General features: G+C 42.7%; 1 protein-coding gene across 41 annotated transcripts in view; it reads right to left on the bottom strand.

Moving 5' to 3' along the window:
* Positions 1 to 25,621, bottom strand: part of ABCC9 (ATP binding cassette subfamily C member 9) — an 82,452-nt gene that overhangs the window by 42,027 nt on the left and 14,804 nt on the right. For 33 of the 41 annotated variants that reach the window (XR_015285743.1, XR_015285742.1, XM_086885256.1 and 30 more), the window contains 8 exons: positions 24,766 to 24,932; positions 23,840 to 24,082; positions 20,130 to 20,324; positions 17,563 to 17,727; positions 15,893 to 16,048; positions 13,935 to 14,069; positions 12,481 to 12,643; positions 11,804 to 11,844 (listed from right to left, as the gene is read on the bottom strand). Coding sequence is in view for 39 of the 41 variants with exons in the window: in XM_086885256.1 (XP_086741382.1) it covers positions 11,804 to 11,844; positions 12,481 to 12,643; positions 13,935 to 14,069; positions 15,893 to 16,048; positions 17,563 to 17,727; positions 20,130 to 20,324; positions 23,840 to 24,082; positions 24,766 to 24,932 (1,265 nt within the window). In the remaining 2 variants the exon portion in view is untranslated. Of the gene's footprint in view, positions 1 to 11,803; positions 11,845 to 12,480; positions 12,644 to 13,934; positions 14,070 to 15,892; positions 16,049 to 17,562; positions 17,728 to 20,129; positions 20,325 to 23,787; positions 23,799 to 23,839; positions 24,083 to 24,765; positions 24,933 to 25,621 lie in introns of those variants that run through there. The other 8 variants (XM_086885279.1, XM_086885277.1, XM_086885274.1 and 5 more) reach the window with 2 other exon arrangements.

Here is a 25,621-nt window from a genome sequence, read left to right as displayed (position 1 = left end):
AAAAGTTAGTAAGAATCTAACAAATCTTAGGGTTTTTTTTCACAGAAGCAGAATTCTGGTCATAAATGGTCCAGTTCTTGTACACACACTCAGCACACTCTGCCCTCAAACTTTGGTCTATGAAAGCCCCTTACTGACCACCATGACATAGTTCCTCTAGTGCATGAGGCTGAGACCTAAACCTGGCTAGAGGACAAGAAAAATTTATTCCTCTTTAAACTGCAGAGGACCATTTCTTGAAAACTTCCATGATGCCTCATAATGCTTTTTGAAAAAGAATGAGTTTGCTGCTAAGGAGAAAAGAAAATGTGTCTTCGTTCAAGTTATAATAATTCTTCCTTTCCTTTCCTTTCCTTTCCTTTCCTTTCCTTTCCTTTCCTTTCCTTTCCTTTCCTTTCCTTTCCTTTCCTTTCCTTTCCTTTCCTTTCCTTCTTCCTTTCCTTTCCTTTCCTTTCCTTTCCTTTCCTTTCCTTTCCTTCCTTTCCTTTCCTTTCCGCACCTTTCCTTTCCGCACCTTTCCTTTCCTTTCCTTTCCTTTCCTTTCCTTTCCTTTCCTTTCCTTTCCTTTCCGCACCTTTCCGCACCTTTCCGCACCTTTCCTTTCCGCACCTTTCCTTTCCGCACCTTTCCTTTCCGCACCTTTCCGCACCTTTCCTTTCCTTTCCGCACTTCCCGCCTTTCCGCACCTTTCCGCACCTTTCCGCACTGTCCGCACCCTTTCGCACCTTTCCGCACCTTTCCGCACATTCCTTTCCGCACCTTTCCCCCTTTCCTTTCCTTCCTTCCCACCTTTCCTTTTCGCACCTTTCCTCACCTTTCCGCACCTTTCCGCACCTTTCGCACCTTTCCGTCACCTTTCCTTTCCTTTTCCGCACCTTTCCTTTCTTTCCTTCCTTTCCTTCCTTTCCTTTCCTTTCCTTTCCTTCTTTCCTTTCCTTTCCTTTCCTTTCCTCACTGCCTTCCTTTCCGCACCTTTCCTTTCCGCACCTTTCCTTTCCGCACCTTTCCTTTCCGCACCTTTCCTTTCCTTTCCGCACCTTTCCTTTCCTTTCCGCACCTTTCCTTTCCGCACCTTTCCTTTCCGCACCTTTCCTTTCCGCACCTTTCCGCACCTTTCCTTTCCGCACCTTTCCTTTCCTTTCCTTTCCTTTCTTTCCTTTCCTTTCCTTTCCTTTCTTTCCTTTCCTTTCCTTTCCCTTTCCTTTCCTTTCCTTTCCTTTCCTTTCCTTTCCTTTCCTTTCCTTTCCTTTCCTTTCCTTTCCGCACCTTTCCGCACCTTTCCGCACCTTTCCTTTCCTTTCCTTTCCGCACCTTTCCTTTCCTTTCCCTTTCCGCACCTTTCCGCACCTTTCCGCACCTTTCCTTTCCGCACCTTTCCTTTCCGCACCTTTCCTTTCCTTTCCGCACCTTTCCTTTCCTTTCCTTTCCTTTCCGCACCTTTCCTTTCCTTTCCGCCACCTTTCCTTTCCTTTCCGCACCTTTCCTTTCCCTTCCTTTCCTTTCCTTTCCTTTCCTTTCCTTTCCTTTCCTTTCCTTTCCTTTCCTTTCCTTTCCTTTCCTTTCCTTTCCTTCTTTCCTTTCCTTTCCTTTCCTTTCCTTTCCTTTCCGCACCTTTCCTTTCCTTTCCTTTCCTTTCCTTTCCTTTCCTTTCCTTTCCTTTCCTTTCCGCACTTTCCGCACCTTTCCGCACCTTTCCGCACCTTTTCCGCACCTTTCCTTTCCGCACCTTTCCGCACCTTTCCTTTCCTTTCCTTTCCGCACCTTTCCGCACCTTTCCCTTTCCGCACCTTTCCTTTCCTTTCCTTTCCGCACCTTTCCTTTCCTTTCCTTTCCTTTCCTATCCTTTCTTTCCTTTCCTTTCCTTTCCTTTCCTTTCCTTTCCTTTCCTTTCCTTTCCTTTCCTTTCCTTTCCGCACCTTTCTTTTCCTTTCCTTTCCTTTCCTTTCCTTTCCTTTCCTTTCCTTTCCTTTCCTTTCCTTTCCTTTCCTTTCCGTTCCTTTCCGCACCTTTCCTTTCCGCACCTTTCCTTTCCTTTCCTTTCCTTTCCTTTCCTTTCCTTTCCTTTCCGTTCCTTTCCTTTCCTTTCCGCACCTTTCCTTTCCTTTCCTTTCCTTTCCTTTCCTTTCCTTTCCTTTCCTTTCCTTTCCTTTCCTTTCCTTTCCTTTCCTTTCCTTTCCTTTCCTTTCCTTTCCTTTCCTTTCCTTTCCGCACCTTTCCTTTCCTTTCCTTTCCTTTCCTTTCCGCACCTTTCCGCACCTTTCCGCACCTTTCCGCACCTTTCCTTTCCTTTCGCACCTTTCCGCACCTTTCCGCACCTTTCCGCACCTTTCCGCACCTTTCCTTTCCGCACCTTTCCTTTCCGCACCTGTCCTTTCCGCACCTTTCCTTTCCGCACCTTTCCTTTCCTTTCCTCCTTCCTTTCCTTTCCTTTTCCTTTCCTTTCCTTTCCTTTCCTTTCCTTTCCTTTCCTTTCCTTTCTTTCCGCACCTTTCCTTTCTTTCCTTTCCGCACCTTTCCTTTCCGCACCTTTCCTTTCCCGCACCTTCCTTTCCGCACCTTTCCGCACCTTTCCGCACCTTTCCTTTCCTTTCCTTTCCTTTCCTTTCCGCACCTTTCCGCACCTTTCCGCACCTTTCCTTTCCTTTCCTTTCCTTTCCTTTCCTTTCCTTTCCTTTCCTTTCCTTTCCTTTCCTTTCCTTTCCTTTCCTTTCCTTTCCTTTCCTTTCCTTTCCTTTCCTTTCCTTTCCTTTCCTTTCCTTTCCTTTCCTTTCCTCACCTTTCCTTTCCTTTCCGCACCTTTCCTTTCCTTTCCGCACCTTTCCTTTCCTTTCCGCACCTTTCCTTTCCTTTCCTTTCCTTTCCTTCTTTCCTTTCCTTTCCTTTCCTTTCCTTTCCTTTCCTTTCCTTTCCTTTCCTTTCCTTTCCTTTCCTTTCCTTTCCTTTCCGCACCTTTCCTTTCCGCACCTTTCCTTTCCGCACCTTTCCTTTCCGCACCTTTCCTTTCCTTTCCTTTCCTTTTCCTTTCCTTTCCTTTCCTTCCTTTCCTTTCCTTTCCTTTCCTTTCTCGCACCTTTCCGCACCTTTCCGCACCTTTCCGCACCTTTCCTTTCCGCACATTTCCGCACCTTTCCGCACCTTTCCGCTCCTTTCCGCACCTTTCCTTTCCGCACCTTTCCTTTCCTTTCCGCACCTTTCCTTTCCGCACCTTTCCGCTCCTTTCCTTTCCTTTCCTTTCCTTTCCTTTCCTTTCCTTTCCTTTCCTTTTCCTTTCCTTTCCTTTCCTTTCCTTTCCTTTCCTTTCCTTTCCTTTCCTTTCCGCACCTTTCCTTCCGCACCTTTCCTTTCCGCACCTTTCCTTTCCCTTTCCTTTCCTTTCCGCACCTTTCCTTTCCGCACCTTTCCTTTCCGCACCTTTCCTTTCCGCACCTTTCCGCACCTTTCCTTTCCGCACCTTTCCTTTCCACACCTTTCCTTTCCGCACCTTTCCGCACCTTTCCTTTCCTTTCTTTCCTTTCCTTTCCTTTCCTTTCCTTTCCTTTCCTTTCCTTTCCTTTCCTTTCCTTTCCTTTCCTTTCCTTTCCTTCCTTTCCTTTCCGCACCTTTCCTTCCTTTCCGCACCTTTCCGCACCTTTCCTTTCCTTTCCTTTCCTTTCCTTTCCTTTCCGCTTTCTCTCACCTTTCCGCACCTTTCCGCACCTTTCCGCACCTTTCCGCACCTTTCCCTTTCCGCACCTTTCCTTTCCGCCACCTTTCCTTTCCGCACCTTTCCTTTCCTCTCCTTTCCTTTCCTTTCCTTTCCTTTCCTTTCCTTTCCTTTCCGCACCTTTCCTTTCCCTTTCCGCACCTTTCCTTTCCTTCCCGCACCTTTCCTTTCCGCACCTTTCCTTTCCTTTCCTTTCCCTTTCCTTTCCTTTCCTTTCCTTCCTTTCCTTTCCTTTCCTTTCCTTTCCTTTCCTTTCCTTTCCGCACCTTTCCTTTCCTTTCCTTTCCGCACCTTTCCTTTCCGCACCTTTCCTTTCCGCACCTGTCCTTTCCGCACCTTTCTTTCCGCACCTTTACTTTCCGCACCTGTCCTTTCCGCACCTTTCCTTTCCGCACCTTTCCTTTCCGCACTTTCCTTTCCTTTCCTTTCCTTTCCTTTCCTTTCCTTTCCTTTCCTTTCCTTTCCTTTCTTTCCTTTCCTTTCCGCACCTTTCCTTTCCGCACCTTTCCTTTCCGCACCTTTCCTTTCCGCACCTTTCCTTTCCTTTCCTTTCCGCACCTTTCTTTCCTTTCCTTTCCTTTCCTTTCCTTTCCTTCCTTCCTTTCCTTTCTTTCCTTTCCTTTCCTTTCCTTTCCTTTCCTTTCCTTTCCTTTCCTTTCCTTTCCTTTCCTTTCCTTTCCTTTCTTTCCGCACCTTTCCTTTCCTTTCCGCACCTTTCCTTTCCGCACCTTTCCTTTCCGCACCTTTCCGCACCTTTCCTTTCCGCACCTTTCCGCACCTTTCCGCACCTTTCCTTTCCGCACCTTTCCTTTCCGCACCTTTCCGCACCTTTCCTTTCCGCACCTTTCCTTTCCTTTCCTTTCCTTTCCTTTCCTTTCCTTCCTTTCCTTTCCTTTCCGCACCTTTCCTTTCCTTTCCTTCCGCACCTTTCCTTTCCGCACCTTTCCTTTCCGCACCTTTCCCTTTCCGCACCTTTCCTTTCCTTTCCGCACCTTTCCGCACCTTTCCTTTCCGCACCTTTCCTTTCCGCACCTTTCCTTTCCGCACCTTTCCTTTCCTTTCCTTTTCCTTTCCTTTCCTTTCCTTTCCTTTCCTTTCCTTTCTTTCCTTCCTTTCCTTTCCTTTCCTTTCCTTTCCTTTCCTTTCCTTTCCTTTCCTTTCCTTCCTTCCCTTCCCTTCCCTTCCCGCACCTTCCCGCACCTTCCCGCACCTTCCCGCCCCTTCCCTTCCCGCACCTTTCCTTTCCTTCCCGCACCTTTCCTTTCCTTTCCTTTCCTTTCCTTTCCTTTCCTTTCCTTTCCTTTCCTTTCCTTTCCTTTTCCTTTCCTTTCCTTTCCTTTCCTTTCCTTTCCGCACCTTTCCTTTCCTTTCCTTTCCTTTCCTTTCCTTTCCTTTCCTTTTCCTTTCCTTTCCTTTCCTTTCCTTTCCTTTCCTTTCCTTTCGCACCTTTCCTTTCCTTTCCTTTCCTTTCCTTTCCTTTCCTTTCCTTTCCTTTCCTTTCCTTTCCTTTCCTTTCCTTTCCTTTCCGCACCTTTCCGCACCTTTCCGCACCTTTCCGCACTTTCCTTTCCGCACCTTTCCTTTCCGCACCTTTCCTTTCCGCTCCTTTCCTTTCCTTTCCGCACCTTTCCTTCCTTTCCGCACTTTCCTTTCCTTTCCTTTCCTCTTTCCTTTCCTTTCCTTTCCTTTCCTTTCCTTTCCTTTCCTTCCTTTCCGCACCTTTCCTTTTCCGCACCTTTCCTTTCCGCACCTTTCCTTTCCGCACCTTTTTCCTTTCCGCACCTTTCCCTTTCCTTTCCGCACCTTTCCTTTCCTTTCCCTCCTTTCCTTTCCTTTCCTTTCCTTTCCTTTCCTTTCCTTCCTTTCCCTTTCCTTTCCTTTCCTTTCCTTTCCTTTCCTTTCCTTTCCTTTCCTTTCCTTTCCTTCCTTTCCTTTCCTTTCCTTTCCTTTCCGCACCTTTCCTTTCCTTTCCGCACCTTTCCTTTCCTTTCCTTTCCGCACCTTTCCTTTCCGCACCTTTCCTTTCCGCACCTTTCCTTTCCTTTCGCCACCTTCCTTTCCGCACCTTTCCTTTCCGCACCTTTCCGCTCCTTTCCGCACCTTTCCGCACCTTTCCTTTCCGCACCTGTCCTTTCCTTTCCTTTCCTTTCCTTTCCTTTCCTTTCCTTTCCTTTCCTTTCCTTTCCTTTCCTTTCTTTCCTTTCCTTTCCTTTCCTTTCCTTTCCTTTCCGCACCTTTCCTTTCCTTTCCGCACCTTTCCTTTCCTTTCCGCACCTTTCCTTTCCTTTCCGCACCTTTCCTTTCCTTTCCTTTCTTTCTTTCCTTTCCTTCCTTTCCCTTTCCTTTCCTTTCCTTTCCTTTCCTTTCCTTTCTTTCCTTTCCTTTCCTTTCCTTTCCTTTCCTTTCCTTTCCTTTCCTTTCCTTTCCTTTCCGTTCCTTTCCGCACCTTTCCTTTCCGCACCTTCCTTTCCTTTCCTTTCCTTTCCTTTCCTTTCCTTTCCTTTCCTTTCCTTTCCTTTCCGCACCTTTCCGCACCTTTCCGCACCTTTCCGCACCTTTCCGCACCTTTCCGCACCTTTCCTTTCCGCACATTTCCGCACCTTTCCGCACCTTTCCGCTCCTTTCCCGCACCTTTCCTTTCCGCACCTTTCCTTTCCTTTTCCGCACCTTTCCTTTCCGCACCTTTCCGCTCCTTTCCTTTCCTTTCCTTTCCTTTCCTTTCCTTTCCTTTCCTTTTCCTTTTCCTTTCCTTTCCGCACCTTCTTTCCTTTCCGCACCTTTCCTTTCCTTTCCGCACCTTTCCTTTCCTTTCCGTCACCTTTCCTTTCCGCACCTTTCCTTTCCGCACCTTTCTTTCCGCACCTTTCCCCTTTCCTTTCCGCACCTTTCCTTTCCGCACCTTTCCTTTCCGCACCTTTCCGCACCTTTCCTTTCCTTTCCTTTCCTTTCCTTTCCTTTCCTTCCTTTCCTTTCCTTTCCTTTCCTTTCCTTTCCTTTCCTTTCCTTTCCTTACCTTTCTTTCCTTTCCGCACCTTTCCTTTCCTTTCCGCACCTTTCCTTTCCTTTCCGCACCTTTCCTTTCCTTTCCTTTCCTTTCCTTTCCTTCCTTTCCTTTCCTTTCCTTTCCGCACCTTTCCGCACCTTCCGCACCTTTCCGCACCTTTCCTTTCCTTTCCTTTCCTTTTCCTTTCCTTTCCTTTCCTTTCCTTTCCTTCTTTCCTTTCCTTTCCGCACCTTTCCTTTCCGCACCTTCCTTTCCTTTCCTTTTCCTTTCCTTTCCTTTCCTTTCCCTTTCCTTTTCTTTCCTTTCCTTTCCTTTCCTTTCCTTTCCTTTCTTCCTTCCTTTCCGCACTTTCCTTCCGCACCTTTCCTTTCCGCACCTTTCCTTTCCTTTCCGCACCTTTCCTTTCCGCACCTTTCCTTTCCGCACCTTCCTTTCCGCACCTGTCCTTTCCGCACCTTCCTTTCCGCACCTTTCCTTTCCGCACCTGTCCTTTCCGCACCTTTCCCTTTCGCACCTTTCCTTTCCGCACCTTTCCTTTCTTTCCTTTCCTTTCCTTTCTTTCCTTTCCTTTCCTTTCCTTTCCTTTCCTTTCCTTTCCTTTTCCTTTCCGCATCCTTTCCTTTCCTTTCCTTTCTTTCCTTTCCTTTCCTTTCCTTTCCTTTCCTTTCCTTTCTTTCCTTTCCTTTCCTTTCCTTCCTTTCCGCACCTTTCCTTTCCGCACCTTTCCTTTCCGCACCTTTCCTTTCCGCACCTTTCCGCACCTTTCCTTTCCGCACCTTTCCTTTCCGCACCTTTCCTTCCGCACCTTTCCTTTCCGCACCTTTCCTTCCTTTCCTTTCCTTTCTTTCCCTTTCCTTTCCTTTCCTTTCCTTTCCTTTCCTTTCCGCACCTTTCCCTTTTCCGCACCTTTCCTTTCCGCACCTTTCCTTTCCGCACCTTTCCTTTCCGCACCTTTCCTTTCCGCACCTTTCCTTTCCGCACCTTTCCTTTCCGCACCTTTCCGCACCTTTCCTTTCCGCACCTTTCCGCACCTTTCCGCACCTTTCCTTTCCGCACCTTTCCTTTCCGCACCTTTCCTTTCCGCACCTTTCCTTTCCGCACCTTTCCTTTCTTTCCTTTCCTTTCCTTTCCTTTCCTTTCCTTTCCTTTCCTTTCCGCACCTCTTCCGCACCTTTCCGCACCTTTCCTTTCCGCACCTTTCCTTCCGCACCTTTCCTTTCCGCACCTTTCCGCACCTTTCCTTTCCGCACCTTTCCTTTCCTTTCCTTTCCTTTCCTTTCCTTTCCTTTCCTTTCCTTTCCTTTCCTTTCCTTTCCTTTCCTTTCCTTCCTTTCCTTTCCTTCCTTTCCTTTCCTTTCCTTTCCTTTCCTTTCCTTTCCTTTCCTTTCCTTTCCTTTCCTTTCCTTTCCTTCCCGCACCTTCCCGCACCTTCCCTTCCGCACCTTTCCTTTCCTTTCCTTTCCTTTCCTTCCTTTCCTTTCCTTTCCTTTCCTTTCCGCACCTTTCCTTTCCTTTCCTTTCCTTTCCTTTCCTTTCCTTTCCTTCCTTTCCTTTCCTTTCCTTTCCTTTCTTTCCCTTCCTTTCCTTTCCTTTCGCACCCTTCCTTTCCTTTCCTTTCCTTTCCTTTCCGCACCTTTCCGCACCTTTCCGCACCTTTCCGCCTCCCCTTTCCTTTCCTTTCCGCACCTTTCCTTTCCTTTTCCTTTCCTTTCCTTCCTTTTCCTTCTTCCTTTCCTTTCCTTTCCTTTCCTTTCCTTTCCTTTCCTTCCTTCCTTTCCTTTCCTTTCCTTTCCTTCCTTTCCGCACCTTTCCTTTCCTTTTCCTTTCCTTTCCTTTCCTTTCCGCACCTTTCCTTTCCGCACCTTTCCTTTCCTTTCCGCACCTTTCCTTTCCGGCACCTTTCCTTTCCGCACCTTTCCTTACCTTTCCTTTCCTTTCCTTTCCTTTCCTTTCCTTTCCGCCCTTTCCTTTCCGCACCTTTCCTTTCCGCACCTTTCCTTTCCTTTCCTTTCCTTTCCCTTTCCTTTCCTTTCCTTTCCTTTCCTTTCCTTTCCGTTCCTTTCCGCATCCTTTCCCTTTCCTTCCTTTCCTTTCCTTTCCTTTCCTTTCCTTTCCTTCCTTTCCTTTCCTTTCCTTTCCTTTCCTTTCCGCACCTTTCCTTTCCGCACCTTTCCGCACCTTTCCTTTCCGCACCTTTCCTTTCCGAACATTTCCGCACCTTTCCGCACCTTTCCGCTCCTTTCCGCACCTTTCCTTTCCGCACCATTCCTTTCCTTTCCGCACCTTTCCTTTCAGCACTTTTCCGCTCCTTTCCTTTCCTTTCCTTTCCTTTCCTTTCCTTTCCTTTCCTTTTCCTTTCCTTTCCTTTCCGCACCTTTCCTTTCCTTTCCTTTCCTTTCCTTTCCTTTCCTTTCCTTTCCTTTCCTTTCCTTTCCTTTCCTTTCCTTTCCTTTCCTTTCCTTTCCTTTCCTTTCCTTTCCTTTCCGCACCTTTCCTTTCCCTTTCCGCACCTTTCCTTTCCGCACCTTTCCTTTCCGCACTTTCCTTCCGCACCTTTCCTTTCCGCACCTTTCCGCACCTTTCCTTTCCGCACCTTTCCTTTCCTTTCCTTTCCGCCCCTTTCCTTTCCTTCCGCACCTTTCCTTTCCTTTCCGCATCCTTTCCTTCCTTTCCTTTCCTTTCCTTTCCTTTCTCTTCCTTTCTTTCCTTTCTTTCCTTTCCGCACCTTTCCGCACCTTTCCGCACCTTTCCGCACCTTTCCGCACCTTTCCGCACCCTTTCCGCACCTTTCCTTTCCGCACCTTTCCTTCCTCACCTTTCCCTACCTTTCCTCACCTTTCCGCACCTTTCCGCACCTTTCCGCACCTTTCCGCACCATTCCTTTCCGCACCTTTCCTTTCCTTTCCTTTCCTTTCCTTTCCTTTCCTTTCCTTTCCTTTCCTTTCCTTTCCTTTCCTTTCTTTCCTTTCCTTTCCTTTCCTTTCCTTTCCTTTCCTTTCCTTTCCTTTCCTTTCCTTTCCTTTCCTTTCCTTTCCTTCCCTTCCCGCACCTTCCCGCACCTTCCCTTCCCGCACCTTTCCTTTCTTTCCTTTCCTTTCCGCACCTTCCTTTCCTTTCCTTTCCTTTCCTTTCCTTTCCTTTCCTTTCCGCACCTTTCCGCACCTTTCCGCACCTTTCCTTTCCTTTCCGCACCTTTCCTTTCCTTTCCTTTCCTTTCCTTTCCTTTCCTTTCCTTTCCTTTCCTTTCCTTTCCTTTCCTTTCCTTTCCTTTCTTTCCTTTCCTTTCCTTTCCTTTCCTTTCCTTTCCGCACCTTTCCGCACCTTTCCGCACCTTTCCTTTCCTTTCCTTTCCTTTCCTTTCCGCACCTTTCCTTTCCGCACCTTTCCTTTCCTTTCCGCACCTTTCCTTTCCGCACCTTTCCTTTCCGCACCTTTCCTTTCCGCACCTTTCCTTTCCTTTCCTTTCCTTTCCTTTCCTTTCCTTTCCTTTCCTTTCCTTTCTTTCCTTTCCTTTCCTTTCCTTTCCTTTCCTTTCCTTTCCTTTCCTTTCCTTTCCTTTCCTTTCCTTTCCTTTCCTTTCCTTTCCGTTCCTTTTCCGCACCTTTCCTTTCCGCACCTTTCCTTTCCTTTCCTTTCCTTTCCTTTCCTTTCCTTTCCTTTCCTTTCCTTTCCTTTCCTTTCCTTTCCGCACCTTTCCGCACCTTTCCTTTCCGCACCTTTCCTTTCCGAACATTTCCGCACCTTTCCGCACCTTTCCGCTCCTTTCCGCACCTTTCCTTTCCTTTCCTTTCCTTTCCTTTCCTTTCCTTTCCTTTCCTTTCCGCACCTTTCCTTTCAGCACCTTTCCGCTCCTTTCCTTTCCTTTCCTTTCCTTCCTTTCCTTTCCTTTCCTTTCCTTTCCTTTCCTTTCCGCACCTTTCCTTTCCTTTCCTTTCCTTTCCTTTCCTTTCCTTTCCTTTCCTTTCCTTTCCTTTCCTTTCCTTTCCTTTCCTTTCCTTTCCTTTCCTTTCCTTTCCTTTCCTTTCCTTTCCTTTCCTTTCCTTTCCTTTCCTTTCCGCACCTTTCCTTTCCTTTCCTTTCCTTTCCTTTCCTTTCCTTTCCTTTCCTTTCCGCACCTTTCCGCACCTTTCCTTTCCGCACCTTTCCGCACCTTTCCTTTCCGCACCTTTCCTTTCCTTTCCTTTCCGCACCTTTCCTTTCCTTTCCGCACCTTTCCTTTCCTTTCCTTTCCTTTCCTTTCCTTTCCTTTCCGCACCTTTCCGCACCTTTCCGCACCTTTCCGCACCTTTCCGCACCTTTCCGCACCTTTCCTTTCCGCACCTTTCCTTTCCTTTCCGCACCTTTCCTTTCCGCACCTTTCCTTTCCTTTCCTTTCCTTTCCTTTCCTTTCCTTTCCTTTCCTTTCCTTTCCTTTCCTTTCCTTTCCTTTCCTTTCCTTTCCTTTCCTTTCCTTTCCTTTCCTTTCCTTTCCTTTCCTTTCCTTTCCTTTCCTTTCCTTTCCTTTCCTTTCCTTTCCTTTCCTTTCCTTTCCTCACCTTTCCTTTCCTTTCCTCACCTTTCCTTTCCTTTCCGCACCTTTCCTTTCCTTTCCGCACCTTTCCTTTCCCTTCCTTTCCCTTCCGCACCTTTCCTTTCCACACCTTTCCTTTCCGCACCTTTCCTTTCCTTTCCGCACCTTTCCTTTCCGCACCTTTCCGCACCTTTCCGCACCTTTCCGCACCTTTCCTTTCCGCACCTTTCCTTTCCGCACCTTTCCGCACCTTCCCGTACCTTCCCGCACCTTCCTGTACCTTCCCGCACCTCCCTCTCCCTCTCCCTCTCCCTCTCCCTCTCCTCTCCATTTTAATAAAAAATTCGAGATCTAATGATTTTTTTTCTTATAGTAAAAAATTATTTTTCTCTTTACCAATGAACCTGCTGGGAATGAAAGCGTCCAGTGTTATGTTCTCCTACAGTTATCAGGGGCCCCTTAATTCATCTGCTGGTTTTATGAATATGTCCTACAATAACAATGGTGGACTTCATTTTTACACCCCCTCCCCCCACTTTCCTCTACCTTTTTTATAAGTAAAACTGAAAAAAAATCCATATCTTACTGCAAGAACAGCTGCTATTGGTATGGCTGCATTCATAAAAACTGGGGAAGAGAAATAAAGTAAGTATCAGATTATAGGAAATAAGAAAAATCAATTTTATAATAAGTGTATGACACTAAAACAATCCAGTTATTTCCAATTCAAGTAATTTAAACTCCAAAAGGATAATTAGTCTGCAGGAAAACATTTCCTTCCCTGAGAGACATAGAACTTAAACACACCAACAAATAAGCCATGAAATTCTCTCATTTGTCTACTCTACTAAACTAAGATAAAAATCATTAAGTACACAATTAATATGAAACACAAGTAAAGCATTACTCAATCCTTTTACATTTCATAAAAGACAATTTATATGCAGAAAACACATTTTATCTTTGCTGCAGTCACAGCTGCCAGTATTATCTGGAGTCCCCTTACTATAAAGCAATTTGTAGCTGTAATGTCACAATGAAGGTAACAGAAAACTTACTGAAAAAAAAAAAAAAATCAACAATATGTAGTGTATCCTTTCGAATTTCTGTGTTATGTATTTATCACGCCTTTTTATTTTAATGACATTACACACAGACAGAAGTGTCACAGGCACACCTGCATCTGTCTTCAGTTGAAGTTGGGAGGAATGCTGACATGAAAAATAGGATACTTTTCTGAGCACTAAAAAGACAGTTACTTACTGGAAAGAGAAGTATGAAGTGCAAAGGTTTTGAGACTGGTGAGCTCTTTCATTCTCGTTTCTTCCACACTTGTACAAAATATGTGCTCCCAGGCATACAGCTTTAATAGCTTAATGCCTTTGAGTATCTCATTGGTTTTCTTTAGTCTCTCAGTAGAATAGTCCTTCATTTCAAGAGAAAACCAGGGAAAAAAATTGATAACTATTTGTAATCTTAATGACAAACCTCTTTTCTCCTCACTAAAAAAACAAATTTTGTTTGTTTGTGATTTTGTACAGATGCCATACTGGGAAAAATAATATAAAATTTCATTTTCTTTTGAGGTATTAAAATATTTACAACCATTAGGGGAAATTAAGTGACCCTTTTCTGCAAAGAAAATAACTCAAAACATTCCAGTCCTTCAAAGAGAGGATGAAACTCAGGGAGGTGGGTTAGTAGGTCAATGGTGTCCATAACAATAGACAGAAACCTAAATGTGTATATTTGCTGATGCAAGAATCATTCTGGGATCCAGTTGTGAAAATAAGCAAGATAATTATCAATGTATTTGGCTAGTTTCCCTTCACCAGTAAACAGTAATCATAACTTTTGGTAAAATCATGAGTTTTGGTAAAATCATAATCCAAAAGATGAATCAGAGAAAGTCAGAATAGAGCATCAGGAAAGACTGGGATTATTTCTGAAATTATGCAGAGAAAAATTCTCTGTACAATTTGTACAGGTTATAAAAACTGGCACAACTCAACAGGATTGAAGTATGCTGACAATTAGATCCATGCATCAATAATTTGTTTAACAAATATTGAGACAAAAAGGACCTCTAAATATTTGGCAACTTAAGCATGAAAGACTTACTTAAAAAGTTCAAGGGTCACAGCAATAAAGTTAAAAATTAGACAAAGGAGCAGGAAACATTTCTAATTGGTGAAATAAATGAGGCAGAAAAACAAACTTACAGCACTGAAGAATTTAGATATGAATAGATAATAATCCAGCAGTGCCAACTGATTTTTAGAGAATACCAAAGCTTTGGCTGAGAGTAAAATGTCTCTAGACTTTACAGAGGGAGGTTGCACACATTCTTTAATACTTTCCTATTACAATTTATCAGTCATTTGCACTGTTTGCTAACATCCCATGAAATACAACATCTGCATATGGGAATAACACTCTAATGGAATGGAATTCAGACAAAATTGTGTTAGTTGGATTAAAAATACTCATTGTAGAGAGGGCAGGTCAAGACTCACATACTTTTCTGAGATTCTCTTCTGACGGATTTTGAGGAAGGAAGAGAAACTGAGACACAGAAAAACAGACAGGGAGGGGCAGTGAAACTGAGGGATGGCTGGCCCAAATGCACACAGTGGTTTTCACTAACTACAAGAACAGAACCCAGAAACCATGTTCTCATTTCTGGATCACAAATATTACTAAAATAATTCACTTACAAGAGTGCTCTTCTGAGCCTCAGCCAGCTTGGTGGCTATGAAGTACTGGATGGGGGCTAAGAGAACAATGACAGCAGCCCCGACCAAGGCGCTCACTCCCAACAGGTTATAGAGGAGGATCACACCCATTATTATCTGTGATGAGAAAAACAACACAGGAAAAAAAAAAAAAAAAAGTAAATTTCAATATGCCAGAACCACCAAGAGAAAAAATGTTTGTTCTTCTAATAAACACTTAAATAGTTCAAAATGGTTCATAGGAATCAACTGAGCCCATACTTCAGGAGATCACATTTGGAAAGTGTTGGAAATAAACCCAGAAGCCTTTCCAGACTGGGTTTCCACAAAACTAAAGGAGCACTAAAATGATGGTGCTTGCCCTGAGGCATTTTACAGTGTTCTTGGCTTCAAGTCCTGTTTACACTAGAGCTCCTTACCTCACTCTGGAAGTATTCAGAGGTCTTAGGTCTGTCATGGACCACAGTTGCATTCTATTGTAGTGTCCCTGTGCAACTGCAGGCAAAGGGACATTGCAGACAGGCACTGGAGCACAAAGCAGATGTGCTGGGACTGACACAAACTGAGCGTAGGCATCAATACCATGCAGCTCTGGAGGAAAATGCTGCCTTAGGCATGCAAAGGGTTTGGGAACACTTCCCACAGAAGCTTACCTGGGAATGGCTGTGGTGTGACTGCTGTGATTCTGGTTCCTGAGTTAATTCAAGCGCTGCTATATAAATATTTCTATAAAAAGCTCCACTTTGCAGTAGAGAGATGTCCTCAGTGATAAGAGGGCATACAGAATTAGTTGCCTATCTCATACTTTTATCTCTTAAACAAGTCTGTCTTGAAATCTCCCTTCTTATTATACAATGTCAGAAGTAAGAATCAATGGAGTTTGACATTTTTAAAGTACTATTTAGCTTTCCAGGCTCCTGTACTGCAAATTACGATACCTAGCCACAATAACCAGATCACTTGTTCATTTAATAACTTTCAAAGTATTGATAGCAACACTTCCATCCACTTCACAGGATGTGAAACAGTGAAATGAGACCCTATATATTATTTCTAATTTCTACTTCCATATAGCATTTTTTGCCTTTTTTTCATAAAGTATTTAATGACACTCTAAACCCTACCCAACCCATCAGTAGTAGTAATTGCTGACAAATAAAATAGATTACTGATACAGTGTCAGGAAATTCAGCAAAACAGATCTACTATAAGAGTTGGTTCTGCCCCTTTTAAAAATTCTTTAACGTCAGTGGGATCACTGAAAGGTAAGGACCGTGCCAAACACACCCTGAGCTAAAATTCTGAAGAGATAACAGGAGTCCAAGCTTCAGGGAAAATCAGCATGTCTCAGATCATGTTATTGGCAATCTTCCAAAATGCCAAGTTATTGGCATTTTGGAAGATTTCTTTCAAGCTAAATCATCTCAGCCTTTCCTTCCTACAGATTTGCCTCCATTTCTTTCCCAGCCTTGTTAAGAAGCAGAAGTGTTCAGTGACTAACTGTGCTTAGATGAGAGCTCCTCGAGCATTGTCAGTGTCAGTGTTGATGCTGCTGTTACATTCAGCCGTGGAGCAGGATTCAATTGCTGTTGGTCCTGCCACAAAACCCAGTTACAAGTGGACACTACAGAAGTAATGCTTAGGGCTGATGCCAGGTGGCAAAATAAAAGCAACGGATTTGTGTCAGCAGTGGAAGAAATACGAACAGGAAAAGGTCCTCATTCTTCAAGTCATGGACATGGAAATCCTGCTAAAAAACCCTTCTCTCTTCACTGGCCCTTGGAGAGACAGCTTTTCAGCCATTGGGCCACCTTTCTGTTTGTTAATCTTAGTTGGAAGTGCAGGTTCCCCTCTGGATTTTGTAGCAGTATCCCAGACATGCACTCTCCTCAACCAGGCAGGAGGATCTCTGAAATCAGGCGCTTACTGGGATGCTCTACCTGGACAGGCATTGCCCACAGATTGGGGCACAGGAACAAGAACCACATCAATTGGTTGGTTTCTATGGCAACCAAGTTATTGATTTGTCCCAGTGTCATCTCTCCCATGGACAAGTTGGATGTAGAAAGCCTCAGGATCTTATTATATATCATTGCCTGCAAGAAAGAGGGGGGGAAAGGAAGTCCTTAAAATGATGTAATTATAAAAGAATAGTAGTAGTGCAATGTTTCAAACTACATCTTCAGCCTTTGCCTAAGACAGCCCTCCTGCCAGTCTCTCACCTGAGACAGAGAGAGTTAGAGACAGAGTGAGAGAAAGCACAAGAGAGACAACTGACTTCAAAAAATTCCAATTCTTCTTAAAAGGTTTGTTGTTTAACACAAACCTAAAATAGAACAAAAAATGACAACAAAATACCAAATTTAGGACGTCGGCCAAAGAACCTTTTTTAACAAGCATTTGGTGAGCCTGCTTTTCTGTGACACTGTCTGTCAAAGAGATCCTTGTTTCTGAGAAGACAGGTAAATTCAAGCTGTGAAGTTTGATCAGAGTGGGTATACATTCCTTTGGATTTCTCTTGCTTACCTGGCCATTCCTTTCCATAAAATTTGTAGGAGTTTAACAGGGCTTAAAATTAATCAGGGCTAATATCTAAATTTTAAAGACAAATACTGTGAGCCCAGTTTGCAGTTATGACCAAATATCAAACACTGCAGCTCCAAGGAAGTTTCAAAAAATAATTGGTCCTTTTTGATGAAATTTATTTTCATGAAAAAAGTATATCCTGTGGAATTAATCAGAAATGCCTGGTGAATTAAATCAGCTGCATATGCTCCTAAGAGTCCTAATTTTGATAAGTGAGAGTCACAAAAAAGGAGTCACAAAAAGGAAATAATCAGGTGCTATTTCATCCATAAGTCTGTACCATCTATCCTGGGAGAGTGCAGAAAATATTTGAAGCCGCTCCATCAATCAGAGCAAGTACAAAAAAAAAGCTTCTATGCTGAGATGATATTCCCATGGTAAATTACATCTGGCAAAACATCAGTTCCTGCTTCTGGATTGCTACTACTGCCCATGGAGTTTGGTTTGTGCAGAGCCCTGCTACACCTCCTCCACATGCTAGGCCAGAGCTGCTGGCTCCAGTTCATAAATAAGGCTCTCACAATAGGGTTAAGGGATGCTGGGGTTACAGCCCTGCAGATGAATCACTCCCATCCCACAGGGCTCTGTGCTAAAGGGCATAAATATCTAGAGTTACCACTCCCGATGCATGCACAGCATTCCCATAAAACAAGGACACTCTGCAGATGACTCTGTCCACAGTCAGCAGAAGCAAACTCATAAGCAAATGAACAAAGCAGACGCAGAGCCAAAATGACACTGCTGATCTTCATCTATCTCTCATTATCTGCAAAGATATGTTTTTATATGTGTGGGTTTTTATGGGTGTTAAACTTCCAACAGATTAGAATAATGGGATTAGTTTTTAGTAAAAGGAATTGCTGCCAGCAGTTTGCCAGCACTACTTTGTCCAGTTTTCTGTATAAAAATACAGCACATATCTTCTCTGAAACCATGATTTCAAGTCAGTCTTCAGATAACAGGACAAATGAAAGCACGAAGCTGAAGCTGTTATTAGTAAATCTTCTGGCAGATCTTTGCTCACCAGTAAGGCACCCCGGAGGTTGATGCCAGTCTCTGTAGTCACATAGTAAGAGGCCTGCAGGAATGTTCTCTGCAGAATAAGGGCCAGGAAGAGAAGGACTGCCAAGACATAAACATTCCTGAGGAATTCCTCTGATGAAAGGTAGGAGTTTGATGGATCCTTCACCTGAATAGAAAGGAAAAAATCATGCAAGTGCCATAGGAGGGACTGTATATTCCTGAAAAGTTGGAAACAAGCAAGTTTAATCATTGCATTAGAATAAAACATAATGATGGTATTATGGGAAAGTTACAGAAACCAGATTTCTCACTGACCTCTATATCAAAAATCATTTGGATACAAATTTAAAACTCCACTCCTGGTCAAAAGACTGAGGATTAAGATGTTTTAGCAGTTCTAAAATAATTTAGTTTTAGCAGGAAAGGAACAATGAGATCACCATGTCTGCCTTGTCTTTAGTTTCCCTATCAAATTCTGGTGATTTGTAGGATAGAAATGCTAAGCAGGAAATAAAGCTCATTCCACCTGCCCCACAGAGAAGCTGCAAGAAAATATTTTTTAATATATGGGATTAGTTATTATGTTGCATTTTCATATCATGGAAACAATTCCTTCCACAAATATAGTCAATGATAGCCATAAATTCTGAATAATATAAGATTATATATGCCAGTATTCTGCACAAAATTAGGTTTAAATGCTTCAACATCGAAGAGAAAAAAATCTTTTTTAAAGCTCTTTGTTTTAATTTTCTAGCTTTTGTGTTCACTGTTCAGCTCTATTTCAGGCAGAAAATGAAACAAATGTACCAAAATACTCCAAGGAAGACTGTTCCTTTGGTATTTCCGACCCAGTTGGAAGCAGGATGTACTGGAAATTTTACAGGGAAAAAAAAAAAAAAAAAGAAGAAGAAGAAAAAGGGAAAAACCCTTGTTCTCCTGAAATATCCAGCCTGATTCTGAGATGACAGGTATGGGCATATAAGAAAGAAAACCATCTGCCCAAGAGTCTTTGAAAAAATGGTTGTTTAAGTGCATGAATAGTGAGATAAATATATTTGAAAACTTTTCTCTTAGTGTTCTGCTGCATCTAACTCCCCCTTGTTTTCATAGTGGGGATATCATTAAGAAAATAACATTTTTTTTCAATGTATATAGAATTATCAGGAATTAAGGCAGAATAAGTATAAAATTAAATGTATTCGCATTAATTGAAACTAGAGAGATTTAAAGGAAAAATGTTTGATAGCAAGAACAACCAAGAGAAAGTTTATCAAAATCCATAAATTATAGGCAAATACATTCTGAAATGTATCCAAGAGAAATAGTGACTGTCACCAAGGCAAGTGCTTTCAAGAACTCCAGTGATTCAATCTTCCCTTTAGCCAATGCTCATTAAAAAGCCACAGCTGACACCACTACACTGAAGAGCACAAAAGATAAAGGAAGCAGACAAGGTACAGATTCCTAAATCTGAGATCCAGAAATTATTTTCAAGCTCAAATACTTTGTTCACCATGCAAAAACCTCCAATATTTTTGAAGGCAAAATATGCACTTTGCCTCGTAACTCTGTTGCTCAAATCCAGAATGTGCAGGTACAAAGATGATAAAAATCTTTGTTTGACAAGCTGTACAATTAAACTCTCCTTCAGTGCATTGAAAGCCTCAAGTCAAATTGCAACCATCAATCAAGAAAATGGATGTCAGGAGTGAGCAGCCAAGAAAAAGATATTTGGATAGTGATGATAGTCAATATCTGGACAGGGAAACACTAATCCATTATATATCCATCTGCTCATTCAGAGATAAAACACTTCAAAAACTGTATGGAGATATTTCTCTGTCAGAAGACAAATGCAGGAAAATGCCTTTGTCATTTCTTCTCTGCTGTCAGTAAAATAATTTTACTTATTTTGTTCAGCTATTTAGAGATGATCCCTGAAAGTTCAGTCCCAGTGAAATGGAATGAGCACTGATCTGGCATCTCTTGTGCATCTCTAGTATCAAGAACACCATTGAGTAAAGTGCATACTTCTCAATTTTGCGGTATGTGCCAACACAGTTCATCACAACAGCAAGCAATACAATCAGCCACAAACAGAGGCTGGCTACTGTCATCTTCCCAGTAAAAAAACAGATTTGAGAGAACTCAAAACTGTCAGTGAAGTATAAACTGACAAATCAACAGGAGTCAAGAAAAATCCCCAGGCTGGATGCATCACTGAGGCACCACCAGTGTGTGTCCTGCCTGAAACTAACAGGCACAGTTAAAGAGGAGCAGAAAAAGTCATTCTTTCTTCCCAGAACTGCTGGGATGACTCCATCAAGAGAGACAGCTGGGAAGCTAGGGGAAGCCTCCATGATCTGTGTTCTACTCCTACCAAGGCTCCCACTGCTCAGGTTTATAACCTGACTGTCTCTCACAACAGAAATACTCCATTTGGTTGAAACCATGAAATAACTGTGATGACCACAGACCTATCAAAGCATGCAACCAGGTATCTTAGATATCTGATATGACTCTAAAACTACTACCAGAGCCTTCCAATACACATTGTCAAGTTACCTTTTCTGTGGTATTTGTATTATTGGTTATGTTCTGGAAGCCCTGAACAATGCCAGAAATGCAGAGTGGCCCAGCAAAGCCCAGCAGGTCGGCCAGGTAGCGGAATGTGCTGCTGAGCAGGATTGGCCGTCCAAAAGCACTGTACATGGCCAACCAAATGGAAGGACTCCGGTTGGGATGATCCTGTACCTTTTTCTGAAAAACAGAAACAGGTACACAATGCATTAAGAGAAGTCTCCCAAGCTTTATAGGCAACACTCCTGGATGCCCAAAAGACTCCTGAAAGGTGGTTTGGACCAGGTGAGGCAGCAAACATGTCGTAATTATCAACATATTTCAGACATTCTTCACAGCAAATTCTAATTCTGCCTCCCCTTGGTAACTGGTTTCTCACTTCTATATCCCACCACTTTCCTCAATCTGTGAACACAGGAATGCAAGCACAGATTATCATCCTGGCAGGCAGCCACTGTCCCTTGTCACATGTGTGCTCAGGGAAAATCTGACCTTTCAGCCCTTTGCTCATGTGGGTAGTCCTGGTTTCGCAAGATGCAAAGGCTTCTGATTGCAGGAAAAATACATTACAATTACAAGAATACAGTTAAATTTAATTTATCTGGGATTTTTTCCACTTCTTGAATGCCTTCCAGGATGACACACTTCAACCAATCAATGATAACTGTGCTCAAAAAGATAAAAGCAGCAGATCAGGATGGGAGGTAAGAGTAAATCAACCAAGGGTCCTTTCTAGCCTTCAGGTCTGTGAATTTACACAGTATCACAGCTCTTGGCTAAAACACCAACCAGCAGATATGGTTTTGTGTAATCAGAGGAATTCTGGTATCTCTGAGGTCCTTTCAGTTTAACAAAGGAAGAGTTTTACTGACTGGAGCCATGCTCTGCAGAGTGCTTCCTTGCACTTCAGGCAGCAGCTTTTGACACTTTAAACAAACATCTGTCATTTCTCAAGTAGCACAGATGCCTGTAAACTGCAAGCCAAGCCAAGCCCTCTTGAGCATTCACAGAGACATTTTAAGCACAGCCAAGCAACAACTACTCCTTGCCCCAGCAAGTTCACCAAAGAAAAAGCTAACATGGCTGTAACCTGCCTGGCTGACTCATGTCATTTTTTCCCCTCTTTTCTCAGTTTTTCCCTTTTATACCATTTCCACAGTGAGATGGATTATATACAAGGTGCCAAAAATGTGCAGGTGAGTCAGGTGGCTGCCAGAGACTGGGCCAGGCCAATGCCAAGGAGCTTAGGAAGGAGAAAAAAGCACCATGGGGTCAAATTAGATCTACCATTTCAGAAAGGGGTAAGAATGAAACTGCTTCCTCTGAGGACAGAAAGAGCAGAAGGGCCTTCTGTAAGCTGTCCAGACAAAAGGCTCTGAATTTGTGACCTAATGGGTTTTGAGCCTGAGTGCCCTAAAAGAGTTAGTCATCCTCCTCAAATAAATGGTTAATAACTTTACCAGCTTGAGAGGAGCTATGTTAATTTATTGGGTAAACGGCTGCCATCTTTTGGGGAAAAAAATTTTCATATTATTCTGGGCATTGAATTAATAGTAAATTTGTTAAATGGCAACAGTAAACCCTTATTTCTCTAACAATTTAAGAACCATTTTCACTGTTACTGCAATTCACACATTGCTCATCACTATATGAAATCTGTTTCCTTTTCACTGGAAAAAATACTAATTAAATTATCTGATTTATTGCTAAATACTTATTTTTCTTTTTTTAAATCAGGACTTCATATTAGCTGAAGTATGTAACAGGAAGAGGGGAGAAAGACCTTTTTCTAATAATAATGTGTTTTCCAGTTTGGTCCTTGAGTGTTATGGGCTTGCATAGAATGTTGTGGTGTGAGAATTGATACAATTATTTCTATTTTCATAACATGCAGAAGAGATAGCAAGACAAAGTCATGTGATCTATCACAATACTGAGTATTCAGGACCATATTCAGCATCTTTCTTCAAGGTGTGAGAAAGGTTTGGGAAGGAACAGGAGTTTTCCCTCTGCAGGGCCATGGAGCACAAGCTGAGATCAGCTATCTCCAGGCACAGGCAGAAGTAACCCCACTTAATTCAGAGGAGGCTGTGGGGCTCCCCTCACCAGTTGCAGGAGATTAGTGTAAAATACACACTTGGCAGTAGAGACAGTGACATATCACCTCCTCCAGATTGCAGACCACACATCAGTCTGAAGAATTTTCCTAATTCTGTGGCTGTTTTCTGGCCCAATCACACACAAGCCAATGCTTTTCTCCACAGGAATGAACTGCAGTGAGTCCCACTGCCTGACTCCTTGGATTTGCTTTAGCCATTTGGTTTACTTTATCTACAAAATACCAGTTTACTTCAGGGTCGTAGCCTGTTTTTGAATAGTAGCACAAATGTGCTAGAGTCTGTGATAATCTCAAGACTTTAGACAACTACAGAACACAAAATGTCTATGTAATGGAGCATCAGAAATGTAGATGAGTGTAAATGCATACATAACTTTTATGCAAGTGTTTATATGTGTATGACGCACACTGAGGGAGGCTACACACTGGAAGTTTGTGCTCATGCACACAAGAAATGTACATTTGACTTGCCTTTTGGCAACTGAACCACATTTTTGTGCAGGCACAGACAGTACCTGCAGATGTGAATGAGCTACAGACAAATGCTGGCACCCAGCTATCGTGCCTGTCATCAAGAATGGCACAGACTCAGGTCCTTGGGCCACGTAGGTGTGCATCCCTCTCTGGCCTCTTTAATTAGGGTTTAGGCACCTTAAGGGCCTGGTCTAAGGGATGCACCTCTCCCAGGCTGCGATGAAAAGCTCAGTTCCAAAAACTCAGTAGCTTTCTGCCTAAAGCAGAAGGATCTTTATCTCTGGTCTCTGTAACCCTCAAATGCAGAAGGAAAGACAAGCAACCTATACCTATTAAGATATAAAATACTGTGCTGATAACTGTTTCATCTCAGAAGGAGAAAGGAGCCTGCATCTCCATTAGGTGCTGGGAACAAAGAGCTGCCTAAATGCATCCAGAAGTTCCCCTGGAAAATCCTGCCCTACCTAGTGAGTTTTCCCAACCATGCTTTCTTGTACTGGGTCTGGCTGGGATGGAGTTAATTTTATTCATAGCAGCCTCTATGGTTCTGTGTTTGGGATTGGTGACTAAATCACTGCTAAGACACCAGGATTTTGGCTATACTTGATGTGTGGTTTTGGCTATTTCTCTGTCTGGAGAAAAAAAATAAAAAATAAAAAATTAAAAATATTAATTTAAAAAAATAAAAAAAAAAAAAAAGAAAGAAAGAAAGGTGAAGATAAGTGTTTCCAGCTGAAACTATGGACAGAATGCCTTCCAGTTTAATAAGTAGCTAAGATTTAAACAAATCTTTCACTATTAAAATCTAGCAAGTGTTCAGTCTATTGTGGTTTTAGTTTCCAGTTACACTCAGTTTGGAAACTTCCTCCTGCTATAAATTCACTGAAAACCAAACAGTAACTACTGGAACTTCCTATGCCAATGTTTCACCTTGGAACAAACAGTCCTAAATAAAAAATTCCTACAACAAGGATTTCTTGAAAGCTGAAGTAATTCAAGTGACACTTTGGTTTTCTAAGACCGAACAGTGACATGGACACCTGTTACTACCTTTTGTTCTTCATAGGTAAGACCGAACAGTGACATGGACACCTGTTACTACCTTTTGTTCTTCATAGGCTTCTTTGAGACAGACATAATTTGTCAGTGCTCTCATTGCAATTGGGAGCTTTCCAATTGCCTTCAGGTCCACAGGTTTCTTGTGTGCAGAAATAATGAGTGTATTCATCCACCAGTAAGTTGCCTTTGAGAGCAAATTGACAAATGGCTGCAGGAACCTCACTCCCAGATCCTGCAGATCCTCTGGAGGCTTCACTTTCTGAGGGTTCATGAAAAACACATACCTCTGCAGAGGAGAAAACAGACAAACATGAGCTCAGAAATTGTCTTACTGATAGTAATTTTTTAGTAGATATATATGCAAGACAACCACAGACTCAAATTTTCTTTTAAAGGTAATTATATATTGAATTTAAATATAAATTTGCATGCAAATAGGATTATTTCCATTTTGACAGATAACTGGCAAACAATTGAGCAACATGGGATGTGGATATTGTTCTGAACCCTATCAGTACCACCTATCTCAAGCTGAACAACAGTAAAAATGAATTCTTGGGAGATAATTTTATTTTAAGTTATCATTGCTAAGAACATATGTTAATTTACAGATTCACTACATAAATAGTTCATCAGCACTAACACAGCACATATTTTATAGATTGCATCCACCTATACCCTCCCTCATGTACACAAATATACATCTATCTACACAAATATGTATGCACTTTGTGTGGATAGATGCGCACAGGCAAACACATACACACCAAGCCTAGGGATACATCAAGGACATACATTTTAAAGATATTTAAATCACCACTGATTTCCACAAAATTAACCAAATCTTTATGGCTAAGCTAAACTTGGGCCTAAACTTGACACAAGCCAGAGTTTCTGGAAGTAAGGAGACATCTTTACCCCCATGATACCACTGATATTCTTCCAGATCCTGAGGAAGAAGCCACATACCCTGACTCGGATGACATTGATCTCCACAGCCATCAGCAGCCCATAGAGGATGACCATGATTCCAGTGATGCAGAAACGCAGCTGAGAAAAAGGCACCCCGTCCTGGCAGTATCTGACAAGCTTGATGGTTTTTGTGACAAAGGCCATTATCCAGTAAAGGAACAAGGCTGTAAAACAGGTGCACATGCATAATTTAAAAATAAATTAATAAATAAGTGTAATTACAGCTTATTAGCTTCCATGGCTTGAAACAGTGCAGGCACAGTGATCCTCTATGTCACCAACCACTGTTTTCTTTCCTGGGCCACAACCCTTCAAACAGATCCACAATGGCAAATCTTCATGCAGGTACGAAGTCCACTAAAGGAGACTTAATCTGAAGGGAAACTTTGTTCTTAAAATGAAGGAAAAGGCACATAACTTAACAAAAGTCATGTTGCCTCTTAGAAAAAGCAGGGTGTATCCCAAGTGAGAATATGGATATGTACTATTTTGGAAAAGAGTTTATGGAATTTAGTGTTATCCTGCATCCTGGCTAGTATCTGTCAGGGGCTTGTTCAGGTGGCTGAGCTACATGCAATTTGGACAATATACTTGTATGGAACATTAATCTGCAATGTCTGGTCTGACCATCTCCTGACTGAGAGAGCAGATGAGATAATGTCAGAATCAACTGCAAAAGATGTTGAGAAAAAGCAGTATCTGCACAGGAGAGTTTGTAATCACTACTCAAAGTGGCCTTTTGAAATAGCCCTTTTGAATGCAGACAAGTTTTTCCTCAAAATTATCAGCAGTGTTAAAAAAAACCTAAAAGCTCGCAATAAAAATGCAACAAGCATTCTCTTTTGTAATTATT

The sequence above is a fragment of the Cyanistes caeruleus genome, chromosome 4, assembly GCF_971803275.1.
Source record: "Cyanistes caeruleus chromosome 4, bCyaCae1.hap1.1, whole genome shotgun sequence".
Lineage (NCBI taxonomy): Eukaryota > Metazoa > Chordata > Aves > Passeriformes > Paridae > Cyanistes > Cyanistes caeruleus.
The sequence above is the reverse complement of the archived record's forward strand: the minus strand, read 5'-3'. Positions and strand labels throughout refer to the sequence as shown.